The following is a 14795-nucleotide window of genomic DNA, read 5'->3' on the forward strand; positions in this document are numbered from 1 at the left end:
AAGGATCGATCGGCCAAACGAAAGATCTCTCTGTCTCGCGCCTTCCACATAATTTCTCCAGATTATGGTAATTCGCTCTTGTCTCAAAACGGAATAATCAAGGGCAACGTCGTCCCACGGTTAAGGAAAGGTCGACGTAATTATAAGATTTATGCAAACGCTGAATTGGCTCTGGCCAAACTGGAAAGAAACGATTCTCGGGACGACTAACGAGGCAATCGCCGATGTGTCTGATTACGTACAAAAGAAGTTTGTGGGCGTTGCACACCTACGTAAACAGCTAATTAGTATGCAAAGACTCGACGATCGAGGTCCTCACCCTCCTCTCTTCTTCTATTCAGAGTACACTTTATGTCTCTCTGAACAACTTCGGCCTTTCCGCCTCCTCGATTTTTCGGCAAACGGGGGCCACCATCGCGTGCATTAGCGTCACGAGCTCTGGAACTTTGCGGCCCCGAACTTTTCAGCTGTCCTACATACACACGCCACGAGACTCCAATTGCCTGATTCGACCACGAGGAAGAAGCTCGTGGAGGAACGACAGATGCCTCGACGGAGCTCGCAAATACGAGAAACTTGCGGAACTTTCAATTACCAGCGGCTTATTTTACGTGAAACGGTAGCCGTGCACTCGTAATGAGAATCACGCGAGCGCGCGTTTAATCATTTTCGGGGAAGGGTATCCAGTTTTTCCTGACCAAACTCCAAATACGACAACCACGAATTACGTGTAGTCCAAAGAAACTTCGACGACAGTCCCAAGTTTAATTTCAACCTGTAGGATGAAGAACGGCTTAACGCGAACAGATAATTAGAGAAATGTCATAGTTAGACCAAATTAATTGTTAAATTTACAAGTGGTTTCGAGTTATGAGAAAATTGAAATTGTGCGGACGATTTTTGAACAGCTGTAGAGAGGAAGTCGTGTAGGGGAAGATCGATTCTGTGGAACGGGGGCTGTGGAATGCTGTATTGGAACGAAGGATACTTCCTCGGACAGCGTTCGATTAGAATTACCGTCAGTCCCTACCGCTCTGACATAAATACCAGAGATACACGCGTGCACTCGGCTGAACACGAGCGCACAATGGATCGACAGAGAACCTTGGAACCAGTCGCCACGTCCCACGGACCGTTGCAGCTATTCACCTCCGCGTGCCTGCCAGCTTTCTGGACCTTCAGTAATCTCGGAACGACCCGGTCATTAATCGAAAATCGCCATAATTCGATGAGCCCCGCGAACTATGCAACCTGGGTTGCATCGGTGACGCGAACAATGTCGAAAGGTTTAGGGACATTGTCTGGTTGCGCGAGTGGAAACGATAATAGTTGGAATTCCAAGTATTTGTGTTCCACAGAACATAATTATTCTGAAATTTTTCTAATACTTAAATCGTAAGTCTCGATAGTATCGTTTTGATTGACCCTAGCAGTTCTCGAAGCTGACCTCGAAAGACTCTCCAGACATAATTGCACGATGATTTACTAAATAAACATTAACGAAGTTCAAATAAAATGAATATTAATAAAACGACAAGCGACAAGTTGTAGGATAGAAACTTCTGCAGAAACAGTTTCCATAGTCTTACAGTTTCGTGTCGAATAAAGTGGCTAGCTGATTTGTAGTTTGTGAAACTCGCTTGTTTTATTACCAAACTTGTTACTGAAAATCTATTTAACATTTGTAGCTCCCAAAATTTCCCTAATAGCATTAATGGCTCTGATACGTACGTGCCAAGCATTCGTATCTCAATCTGAGAAGAGAAATACTCAGGATTTCGCTGCTTCGATAGCTGACCAAATAAGATCTCGACTGTTACCGAAGCACTACTGTACTCTACGCAGTTTTCCCTCGGAACTATTATATCATATATCGTGGACTTTGTATCGTTTCAATTAACGGGAGCCTTCCCGATGAACGTTCAATCCGCGTTAATTTCATTAAGAGAAATGCAACTGCCTCGGCCGTGCGATACGTTTCAAGCCGTCTCCTTGGCCACCCTTCCGCCTACGCGTGTGCGGCCAGCTTCAAAGCCACTCCTTCCCCTCGATGAACGGGAGGCACCGCCACGCCAAATACGCCGCGACCGCGTCGAAACGAAGAACAACGTAAATTTACCGGTCACCTTGTATTCCATTCCCTATCCGTTCTCTCCTCGAGCCCCTCCAACCCTGTCCGCGTCGGTCGGTGTGTCCCCATCATGGACTCTGTAACCCTCCCTACGAAACTTAGATCAATATGTTGCGTCACGTTTCGCCCCCCTGCACGCCGCCCGACATCCATCCACCCACACCTTCGTCCACCCCGCACTTCATTCCTGACCCCAGCCCTCTACCCCTGGAACGTGACGTCACACAGGGACGCGCCCCATTCATAGGCTCTCTCACGCAGAGAGACGAAACCACAACGACTACAGAGATCGGCGAGGAAAGAAAAGAAGAAAGAAAGAAAGAAAGAAAGACGAGGAAGGGGGGAGGTGTGTATATGCGTGCTAGGTTTGATCGCACGTAATGGTGTAGTAGCAGGAAGACGAAAAGGCTCGGGAAAAAAAACACTGAAGAAGGAAAGAGAAGAAAAGGGATTCGTTCGGACCCTGAGAACCGACGAATCGAAGAACCCCGTTTGGTGAAAAAGCCCGGGCTCGTGTAATTGAACGAACCTCGCGTACCGTGGCTCTTTCTCTTTCTCTCTTCACAGCAATGAAGAAACGTACGAGCGTTCCGTTCTAGCGGATCGATGATGTCGTAACGCGCGCCGTGACGTTTATCATCGTGCTTGCGTGTGGCCCTGGTGCTCATGTGGGAGTACGTGTTCGCTGGACGAACCATTGGCACGCGCGTACACGCCACCTCCTCGGTCTATCATATATTTTCGGCTGTATTAAGCGAGGATTCGCTATAACGGGGATGGATGTTCGGAGAGGAACACGAGTCTCTCAGAGAACGATCAATGAATCTCTTCGAATCTGCAGCAAAGTGCACAACTAAGAAACTAACTGGCAGCTATGATGATACTTTTGCCAAAGTTTCAAAGGCAAAGGCGTTGAATCGAAGATTAAATATTTTCGAAAGTATCGTAAATTGTTGTTGCGTTCTTGAGGGAATACGTGGCCAGGGAGGGAATCGGGCGCGCAAGGTTCATTTTAACCGACTGCATAGCCAGCCTCCGTTTCTTAAGCCGCGTTAGTGTACGATGAAAACCAATAAACTTACAGGAAGTTGTAAGCCGAAGTTCCGCGCGTCTGCCTCTATTATTGTACCTCGCCGGGTGAAATGCGCGCGGGTGTATTCTCTGTACGTGCGTAAAGCCCTGGTTGTCGCTCTTATTTCTCCGCTGCCGGATGCGCCGCTTTCAAAAACGAAGTTAAATTACCCTTTATGCCGCGGGCCTCCTGAATACAAGCGAATAACTGCCGTAACCTCGAAGAATCGCTCGCTAAACTATCGTGTCGTTAATCGAGTTACGCGATCTATTCGAGGATTTCTCTTCGAATCGTTTTAAATCATCGACGTTACTTTACCAAACAGCTGGTGGTAAGACTATATTTGAGCCGGTAAGCGACAAATAAATAAAAATCAAATTTGCCAAATTACAAACTTATCATCGGCATTACTTCCTTAAATACAAAAACATATAGAAATTTAAATATGGAAAAAGTAACGTTCCAAGGAACTTTCAATCGCAAATAAAATCGCAACGATCGATTATAAAATCCAGCTTTCGACGATAAATGTTCAATGACAATAATGATAATACGATCTGTCCATAATCACTCGATTGTTAAATATCGCCTCGAAATGGGGATGCATGACGAAGGGCGTGTCGTGTTCAAAGGCGAGAGACGAGAAATAAAAAGCTAGGTTGCGGGCAAGTCCGTAGGCACTATTTCATTCCCATTGATGAAAATCCTATCAAAATTGTGCGATCTGACCGGGGAAATACCAGCGTTCATAGATAGGAAACATATTCGCTAGCTGGCTATTTAACGATGGCATTACGCCCACATACGTTACACACGCGCACGTCCACAATAACGGTTAATTGGTGTAGCATGGAGAAGGGTGGGCGGTAAGGGGGACAACAGCGCCGCTATAGGTCAATTATTTCCACGTATTTCAAACGTGCGCGACGATACGCGGCCAGTTATCGTCTTTTACGATAGGGCTGCTCTTAATTGTTTCCAGGAAGGTGACATTTCTAGCGCTGATCGCTTCTGCACTTTTAACACCAAAGCCAAACCATCGGTGGCGGTAATCGTGGCCGCCCCGACGACGACGACGACGACAAGGCTCGTGTTTCGAAATCTCTTCGCTTAGGAAATAAATGGACTGCCTTGAAGACGCGATAAATCACAGCGGCGCGGATCCAATTTTCCGCGAACGCCAGGAACTGGAACTGCGTGAAATCGCTGGAATCTTCGATAACGCGCGAACGAGACCTTCTTCCGCCATTAACCGCCTCTCACGCTACCATTCCATTTGACGTCGATCTAATTTTTCAACGGTTCTTATCTCTCATCCTACGATTCGTCTCAATTTTTATTAAATAAAAATTGTACGCCTCTGTGTGTTCGTCTAATTACATATACAACGACTCATGAAAACGTTTGAACGTTTATCATGGAAAATTAGTATATTACATAAAACACATTGAAATGCCATAATGTGTACAGAAGAGACATTAGCATACAGTATATTAGCATACACCTTAAGCGTATAATAAATGTTAATAATGATCTCGCCGAATAAGACTTTATATAGAGCGTTCAAAAATTTCCAGGCTGGGAATGAAAAGAAAAAAGTACCACCAGAATTTATTGTCCAATTTTCCTAGTCGACCAGAGATTCTCGTCGCCATTCTATTTAGGATAGCGAGATTGTGCAACGCGCGAATATAGTGCAACGAAACGTACAGCGACAGGCCCGAGATAATACTTCGAAGGAGTCGGCAATCTTAGCCTCGTTTCCGTTCTCCCGAGTGCACAGATTCGCGCCCAAGATCCCATTGATCAGAGTTATCAGCGAGGGCCGAACGAGTGACTGTGGCTTTCGGGCTAGTTTCCACCCTATCGATTCGTGCGACAGATCTCATTGCTTATCGATCTGTGATGCTTTTCATTTCATCTTCAAGTTCAATATTTTTCTCGAATTTAAACAAATCTTTCATTCGCTTCTAACGATCTGTACAACAGAATTTGATTTGTATTCTCCGATAAGGTCAAACGATTCATTTACGGCAATTAAGAGGATAGAAATTCGAATATTTCCGCATGGGGACAAATTTATTTGAATCTTCGGGTGGCGTGAAAAGAACGAGCCTTGGAACGTCACGAGAGGCAAGGCGTTTCCGGTGCTCGCGTACCGAATGCACCGTCACAGAGGATTTCCTTTGATCCCTTCATTTAGGTAATGAATCTTTTTTGGTCGCGAGCCTGACCGGTCTGGCGACAAATAAGACTCGTGATCCCTCAAAGCATGGATGTTCACTAAATTTAAGTGGCTTCTGTAATTAAAAGAAAAATAGCGGATTATCTAGCCACCCTCTACCAAAAGCGCGCATTCTCTCGCCAAAATCATTCCAAAACTCTCTACGAGTAACCAACGAAGCTTTCAATTCAAAAATACTATTCTCAATGCTTCTAAAGATATTTGAAGCTATGAAAGACAGCGAGGAGCGACGATTTCTTCGTGATTGCACAATATTGAAACCAAACTCGCAACCGGTGAAAAGAAATATTTTCGACAGCTTGAAGTACAGCCAGTGATAGAAGACAATCATTGTCGGATATTGTGTTTATATAAGTTTCAAAGGGCAGTGGATGAAATACAAAAAGTTAACGTCAATCAATGTTGAGACCAATCTCTCTACCAGTGAAATAAAATAAACTAGAAAACATCGGATATTGCATATGTGCAAGGTACGACAGTAGATCGAATAATAGAAAAGTTAAAGTAATTAATTGATCGATATTTATCGTTACCAAACTACACTAACCAGTGGAGTGAAATAAGTGAAATAAATTCAAAAGCCTAAAGCACTACCGATAACAGATAACCGTGATGAAAAATTATATCGATACAAGATTCGAGAAATCAGTGGATGGAATACAGAGTATGAAGATAGTCGATCGGTCGATTGACTCTAAACTCGCTATCAGTGGAAAGAAATAGGTTCGAAAGTCTAAAAAATAGCCAGCGATAGGAGACAATCGGTAAATCAGACATTGCATTCGGATAAGGTTCGACGACAGTAGATCGAACAGAGAAAAGTTAACGTAGCTAATAAGTCAGCCGGGACCCCACCCCGGCGTGTTCGAACGTAGAACGCGAGCGAGTAAGAAAAACAGAGGGAATTAGAGCGCGCGAGAGCTCGAGGAGAACTCGATTCCTTCGGACAATATATCTTGCCGCTTCTTTTCCGATTTCGCCCCTACCTTGTTCGACCGTAGAGTGACCTTTCCGCCGCAGCGTGCGCAGCACCGGATGCTGCAGTAGTTGCAGATGTGGCCGACGCCGTCGGCGAACTTGGTTTTCAGGCATATGTGACACGTGGCGTGCAACTCCACTCCCGCCTTCTTGTGTTTCTCCGAACAGGCCCGTATCCTTTCCTCGAGGATCGTCACCTCGTCCTGCTTTCGTCTGTAAAGTATAATATAAGAAACGTATTATTCCCCCGTGAGCAAAACGAATAGGGGGAGAAGGAATCTATTTTATAAACATTGAAAATGTCAGATGGAACTCAAGATAATTCCGGTAACGTTAAAACACAAGATGTTTCCTCTCCTTTTGGTTACGACAAAATCGGTTACGACATATCTCGCTACTTTGGATCGATTTGAAAGAAAGATGCAAAAAGAAACGCAATTTCATCACGTCTCTCGCGATATCACGAAGGCAGATAGGACAGGAAGGGAGCACGTTTAGAAGCAGTCGACGTCGTATGGAAATTACAGGCTAAACCATCAAACGAACGCTGCATGCGAGGGGGATACGTTGAAAAAGAACAGCCCCCGGATAGAAGACGGCAAACCAGCTTCGATAAATATGTAGACGCACGTGTACGTACGTGCTTAGCTGCGTTCTAACAAACCCTTCTTCTTCGTTTCTCGTCGTTGTAGCAAGTAACTTGGAGAACAGATAGCGAAGTCCTCCTACCGCGGTATGCTCGCATCAGCGAGCTTCGAGGAGGAAAACAGAAAAGAAAAGCGTGCTTCTTCGAGCGGGAATGCTTCAGAAGACTCGACTCGAGTCGCCATTAGATTCCCTGGTAATTGTAAATCCTCAATTTCGAGATTTTCGGTCAAACAAAACTAAGAAACAGACCACCAGATCTTTTCCTCTTTCTTTTCCTATCTCTCTTGGTTTGCTATTAACATTCAGTCTATCGTCGGCCGTTCTTCGTCGAGCTGAGATTTTTCTGCAAATTGCATCGCACCGTCGTCGTTCCACTTTTATCTGCACCCGCTATGATTTCGTTTAGGCAGAGCTACTTAATTCCAGTCGCGTAACTAATTCGCAGCGCGACGTTTTTAACCCCCGCTCGTTTAGCTTTCAGCGCGGTTTTCGAGATCCAAGAGACCGGAACAGCCATCAGACGTCCGAGAGAATTCAGCCTCGGTGAATTCAGCGAACGCGAGGCTTTTATCGAACGTTCTCTGCTGCTATCGAACAGAGTTTGCTTATAGAACTATCAGCATCGACTGGAAACTCGAAAGGAAGAGCAAGGAGGGTGGAAGGCGCGATAGAGTCCCATGTAACGTTCAACGATGCGAAATCGCCAATCCCCATGCAAACGCACTCGAACGTCTTATTATCGAGCTTCAGAAACTCGATGTCGACTACGACTATAGTCCTGCTGTTTATACACCGTATGAACGACGCTAGAGTCCTGACTGTCGGTAGAAGCGAAGGAGATAACACGTAGAAGGGAAACTTGGTTTCTATCGCGTCGTGAACGATGCGAAGTATTTTGCAGGCTATAGAATAATCGATGAAAAAAGAACTTTCTAGCGAGTTCTATAGATTTGAAGTTGTCGTATGTAAGACTCTGGTGAATGGTCGTCTGGTAAGCGATCTTCGATGGAAGGGACTTTGTTAAGGTGCTCGATTTCAATCGAAGGAACGGCGGGATCATTCGCGAAAGTCTTGGAATGGAAGAAACGAAAGGGCACTCTTCGATTAGTGGACAGAGAGATAGGATTGTGAGCGGTTGCAGTCGATGGAATGGCCAGGCTTTGATACCGGAGGAGAGTCAATTTATCGCTGAGGTAATTGAACTGGAATGGAATGTGACCGATGTCATCGATTTATTCCAGCCTGTCGCTAACTTGCGACGTTTCCGTGTCTTTCGTCGAGACGATGAAATTCTGATACACTTCCAACTTTGTCCTCTCTTGGTGTGTACGCGGGAATTTTCAATTTGTGTTCACCCGCTTTGAGCGCATACACGATTCGACGATCATAGGAGAGTTTCTTTAGAAGGGTGGTTCGTAAACAACGTTAACCATCCTAATCACAAGGGATGAAGATGACAAGCCGGTCCAGGCAGGAAGGATTCGCAAGCCAAGTAGGTTAGCACGAATGCACGAGGGAGTAAGGAAGGCGGGAATACTTGGCACGAGGTTAGCCCATCTACAAGATCGGAAGCCCTCGGTGTCTCTAGGTCGCGTGTACGTGGACGAATGAAAGTTGGGAATCACGAGGGTTGTTGGCACTGGGACGGCGGATTCGAACTTGAATCCCAACGAAACAGACCCGAGAACAACGCATCGAATTTCTTTTGATCGCTATCATTCTAGCTAGCTATAGCTGCTGGCACAAAGGAGGAAGAGACGCCTATATTAAATACAGCGGTAGTCGATTCTAGTTTCGAGCGGAAATTTGCATGGAACAGTCGCGAGCGGCGGTAACCTAAATCTTGAGTTTGCCGATCGAGTCAAAGGTCGTGGCTGCATGTCACAAAGTACATATACAACGCGCTACACCCGTATATAGACAGACAGACAGGGAGAGAGAGAGAGAGACGCGTATGTGTGTCCGCCTACGTTACTCTAATTGCTTTACCAATAATCGCGCGCGACTCGCGAACACGCGACGACGATCGGTCGAGCTGAAACGCGGCTCGTCGCGTTACGGCCGCGTTTTCCCCGAGACACGATCTATCCGTCACGCGAGAAAAAAAATATTCTTTCGTGACAAAAGGAGAGGAGAGGGGAAGGAAGGGAGAGAAGCAGATCAAAGCCAGAGCAGAGAAATGTAGGTTACTTAACGAATACCTCCCGTGATTTACGCGCGACTTTTCCGTCCCACAAAATCCGCGCTACGCGACTTTTCACACGACGTCCCGGCTACGTGCCTCGCTCGAACAAAGAGTCCCTACCCTCTCCCCCGATCTTCGCGCGACGCGTCGAAACTTTCGTCCATTCGAGCCTCCGTTTCATTTTTTTTTCTCTTTTTTCTTTTTTTTTTTTATTCACGCCTCAAACTTTACCTCGTCTATTATACTCAAGCTTTACAATATCCATAGAGAGGGAAAGAAAATATCGGAGAATATTACTCGTTAAGGTGAAAGGTAGACGAGGAATTAGCGTTGGAAACAGTTCGACGTCAATTACATCAGAAAATTACATCGGTTCGCACGCATGAACCAGCCTAAAAAGCGAGGGACGGAAAAGGTTACGTCTATTTTTGCGCGAATCGCCTTGTGATGCGTCACGACGGCAGACCTCCCATCCATACCACGACTAAAATTATCATCGCGATATCAAAGGATTCTCGTTGCTATACGTGACTCGACAACGTAGCAAATACAAAACCTAACCCACACGCTGTAACTGCCGACTCTGGAACCACGTGTAAAACCGCGTCACCCTTCCGCGAACGGGCTACCCTGTACATTTCAGGATCCAAGAATTTACCATGCCAATCCAGCCTCTTTCACACTCTATCCACGGCCTGCAACTGCATACCCTATGCATACCCTATGCAACTACAGCAGCTCGTTACCGAGCCACGTCAAGGCTTGCTGCCTTGCATTTTACATGCGTCCCTACACGTACTTATCGTCCACATTACATGATCTCGCATCGGTATGGCGAAGCACGCTTTCCTCATTACTCTCTCGCTCCTTCCCTTTCTCTCGATGCCCATCCCCTCTCCACTTCTCTTCCTCTGTCGATTCACCCCTCTTTCACCCTGTTCTTTGTCTCTTTCTCTCACACTCGCTGACTGCCTGTCTCCGTTCTCCGCTCGACTGCTTTCTCACGTTCCCGTTTTCCATCAGCGACAACCTATCAATAAAACGCCTTCCTCGAAGAACGCCGTCCATTTTCCTCGGCGTCGCCTCGCTGCGACTCTGGCACCGTAATTACATGCGAATGAGGCTGCTGGCGCATCCGTCACCCGCTGCCTCTTGCAACGGCTAGGTGCCAGCCTGCCGTTGAAAGGATCAGTTTTCGTTGATTCCTTTCGGTGTACGATGCAAAGTTTCAGACAATCGCTTCGTCGATCTTAAGGAACGTTCGTTCTACGTGTTTCCTATAATTACGCGAACACACTTTCCGGAAGAAGAGTTTAAGAAGATAGATAGATAGAATTCACTAGACTTTTATTCAAAAGACAGTTTGAGTGATTTAATTTAGTTAAACGAAAAGAAGTTTATGGGAATAGATTTTTATTTGGTAGATGCTAAATGTAGAATTGACGGGATAATCATCCGAGGTAGCGACGGATACCTAAATAGGGAAGATACGACGGTAGGTATAAAACGGTCAAGGACTAACGAGCAGGTAAGCAGAGAAAATAGGCGGAAAACGTCAGCGGGGACAATTTGCTGGTCAAGAAATACACGTACTCGATCGATCGGGTATCGTTTCGTTCGTTCAGTAATTCTGATCAACGACGCGTGACCGTCCATGGTCACATTTTGTAGCTCTGCCTAGTCTGTCTGGCCATTCAGACCTTCTACTACTTGCTCGACGCGATGCCTCTTTCCTAACTCGTTTGTTTCTTTCTTTGTGGAAATGCGCAAAGGCGCCTGATTTTCTTGGATAAACGCATAAATTTCCTCGGACGTTAATCTCTTCGATAAGAGGGATGCAAATGAAAAAATAATGGAATTATAAATGGCTGATAAAAATAAACGTTCTTTAGAAAACATTTTACGTTTTTCGTTCCTCTAAGTAACTTAAAAGAAAGTCTCCTCTACTTTTAAATAATTAAGTGCATTCTGTTGTTTATTGTTAAGTGTCGAATACTGTAGTCCTTGTAATCCATGGTAGTCAGGGGAATCGATCATCGTCTCCTTCCTTTTTTTTCTTTACTTGCGTCAATAAATAAAATCGAAAAATCCTTCTATATGTTGATCATAAAGGCTAATAAAAAAAATAATTAAATATAAAGAGGATAAAAAAAGGAAGCATAGTGCACGAGGCAGAAGTATCGTCAGCAGCCGCAGCATCGTAGTTGTCGAAAAAACAGGTTGCAAAACCGACGTACCTCATAATCTCATTTTCCTTTTCCTCCTCCTGCTTCTGCCTTATTATAACCTCCTCGATGGTGCTCCTCTCCTCAGGGGTGAGGTGCGACATATCAGGTACAGCCGCCATCACGGACGTAAGATAGGAACGTGCACGGGAAGGTCTAATCGCGAGGAGTTTAGCGCGACGCGCGGGCCGGCGCAGCACCGACGACGCCGCCGATGAGGTACCGCGACGAGGATCGCTCGCCGCGCGACAACGCTCGTTCCTACGGGATATCGCGTCCTTTCTACGACTACGGGAAAGCTGTAGCGTACGGGGGGAGTCATCCGACACCTGGTAATCGGCGCAGCTGGCCACGACAACACGGGTACGCCTTCGACGAGCGTAGATTATGCCGTGCTCTCGCTTTCGTATCTTCCACTGGCTGTTGCTTCTCTCGCTGCTGCTGTTTCTGTCGCTGCTGTTTATGCCGTTTGTCACAGCATACAAGACGATGACAATCGGTGACGATCGGTACGCAGCTTGGAAGCCCGTCGACGACGACCAGCACGTTCGCCCGACGTTCGACTGGACAAGTGGAAGCCACTCGACACCGGACTGTCTTGTTCGTACGCGTCTTATCGTCCGCCTCGAGGCTGGCTCTCATGCGAGCGTCATCGAGACTCGTCGAGGCATCGACGCGACGCTGGATAGATCCGTGATCCTCGTCTCCGTCGGCGTCCTCGTCGTCGTTATCTCTCGTCGAACGATTACCAACGACCGCATCTGTATGACAAATCATGTTTCACAGGCTGTGTGGAGGTTCTCGCATTCTCTCTTCCGTCCCCGATCCTAGTTCTCCGCTCGAAGCCAGCATGGAACGATACGAGGGCTGTCCCCAGGTGTTCCTCGAAAGCGACCTTCGACAAGCTTCCTCCTCGCGTCCTCGATATGGCGGCTGCGAGGTTAGAATGTGCGCACTGCTCTCCCCCGCTCTCTTTGCTTCTCTCTAACGTGCTCCGATTCTTTTCTTTATCTTAATCTAGTCTTCTTCCTCGTGTATCTCTCCCTATACGACTATCGTATCTTGTACTCTATGATTCACGGTTCGCAGATTTGTTTACCCTGTTCCCTCTGTTTTGATGGTCGAACACCTCGCGAGGTATCGAGGTTTCAAGCGAACGAGCGGCCCAGTTCACGAGTACATCGATTGAAAACGAAAACGGGTCACGGGTGCCGTTGGTGCACTCGTTTCTGCCGTACACACGAAGCCCAGGTTCTTGAACTTTGCAGGGGAATACGCGATCCTATACACGGCGAGCGCAGGTGGAGCGCTTCTGCCACCGGTTAAACGAGACCAGTCCGCGTTTCAGCACTAGCCAAGTGTCGCGTTGACGGCCGCGCGACCAATCGGATACGATACGATAATAATGGCTACGTGGTCGTGTTTCTGACCTCTGTCAAACGTTTTCGGAATTTCATCGATTTCGAACGGAAACGGGTCACTGGGTATAATATCTACTGGCTCTCGGGATTTTTCTTCTTCAGCCTCGAATCGTGCACAGAAAAACACTCTTCCATGTATGTATTTTCTCGTCTTCTTCAACTATAAAACAACGTAACGTCGTGTTGTATCACAGCAAAATTAATCGTAAAATTCTTCAAAAACGTCGAGGTGCGATCAACAAAATTTCACAAGTTGAAAGCAGACGAATCCTTGGAAAATGAATCGACACAAGAAACGCGTTAATGCGAGCGGTAGAATACACGCGTAGCCTCGATCATACGAGGAAATCCGTGCCACGTATGCCTCGCTTCCAGACGATATTCAACGCTACAAGTATTCTTCTCAATGTTTGCGATTCACGTGGCGGCCGAGACGACGATGGCGCTCTTCGACGTCTCTGCAGCGACCGCGACACCCACACAATCAATCGCCCTAGACCGGATTGTTCCACACCCACGAGAGCCGTTTTCTCAGCTGACCGGCTGTTCACGACGTTTTCAAGTCGCGTTCGTGCGATTAGCAGCTCGCGGTGTCAGCTGTTCGCTCGTTTACGAACCCCCGCGTTATAATTTATTTCCACGGAAATATGGATTCTCGTACTATCTTCCCTCGTCGATGTAAAACGACCACTTACGGTGTTATCGCGGGTGACTCCGTGCTTGGCTCTGAGTTTTCCGTTGCTCGCACTGATTACACACGCGAGTAGACGATGGTAACGGCGTCCAGTCGAATCGTTGACGGCGAATAGCGAAGCGAACGATATTCTCTCATTTCTGTGTTTCAACGTTTCCTTTCTCGCTAACGCTCGATGCTAGAACAACACACGAATGAGCTTATTCCACACCCCTAGCGCGCTTATGTCCGCCAACGCTCCGCGATTGGTACTACTCTCGCTGACGGCTCGGTCTCTCCTTCTCTCTCTTTCTCCACCTCCTCCTTCGCCCTCTCTGTCTCCCTTTCGCCCCTTCTCCCGCCGATCGCCTACATCTTTCTCCCTCTACCTACGCTATCTGCTTCTATCTCGTTCGCCCCTTTCCCTCGTCCCTCTCCGCAACGAGCTGAAACGAGAAAACCGGTCTCCGCGAAAGGGGCTAATTTCCGACCGCGAATCGACTTCCTGTTAGAATTCTGGCATCGAAATCGCGCGAACCACCGACGACGAACCAACGGCCCTCGGCTCCACTCGCTATCGTTCATGGAAGAAACAAAAGAAACGGGAGAACCGAGTCGAAAACCACCGAGACCTTTCACCGCGGAGGACACCCTCCTACGGCTCGTACTTGTGTACGACCGCAGTTGCGCGAACCACTCACACACCCCCTCTCCTACGTGTTTGTCCATTCGGGACCACCACCCGACCTGCACGAATTCCGCTCTCTTCCCGTGCATGTGCCAGGCCCAAGGTGGGGAGGCAGATACGCGTCCTGAAAGGACGTCTGTCGCTCGCGGCCACTTCCACTCTCCTGATTTTACAGGAACGTGCGCCAGCTTCCGGGTCCTATTTGTAGGCGTACGACGATTCTTTGAGTTTAGGTTTCATCGAGTTGATCGCTGAGAAACGATCCATTCATGCGGTCTTAATAAATAATGGGATGCGGCGTATGTTCGAACCAATAAGGATCACAGGTCGTACTTACGTCATGGAAAACCTGGTATTGATCGCACCCTAGGCCAATGGGGTTCACCGCCGCAACGGTGTTACTCTTACTGTTCTGGCGGTGAATTCGAACGCGTCACCGCCACCACTCTAAGCCGGGAAAGTATGAATTTTCTCGTCGAACATTGATGTCGTGAGATCGCACATCATTGGCGATAATTATCTTGAAAGC

General features: G+C 47.1%; 1 protein-coding gene across 13 annotated transcripts in view; it reads right to left on the bottom strand.

Annotated features, from left to right (window-relative positions):
• Nucleotides 1-14262, bottom strand: part of Rim (Rab3 interacting molecule) — a 69548-nt gene extending 55286 nt beyond the window's left edge. For 6 of the 13 annotated variants that reach the window (XM_069112169.1, XM_069112166.1, XM_069112163.1 and 3 more), the window contains exons 1-2: nucleotides 11497-14261; nucleotides 6435-6639 (exon numbers count right to left, since the gene is read on the bottom strand). In XM_069112169.1, coding sequence (XP_068968270.1) covers nucleotides 6435-6639; nucleotides 11497-11606 — 315 coding nt within the window. In that variant the 5' untranslated portion in view covers nucleotides 11607-14261. Of the gene's footprint in view, nucleotides 1-6434; nucleotides 6640-11496 lie in introns of all 13 variants that reach the window. The other 7 variants (XM_069112170.1, XM_069112168.1, XM_069112165.1 and 4 more) reach the window with 2 other exon arrangements.
• Nucleotides 14263-14795: the final 533 nt, after the last annotated feature.

This window comes from Bombus flavifrons, chromosome 4 (genome assembly GCF_040668555.2).
Source record: "Bombus flavifrons isolate JBK064 chromosome 4, iyBomFlav1_principal, whole genome shotgun sequence".
Lineage (NCBI taxonomy): Eukaryota > Metazoa > Arthropoda > Insecta > Hymenoptera > Apidae > Bombus > Bombus flavifrons.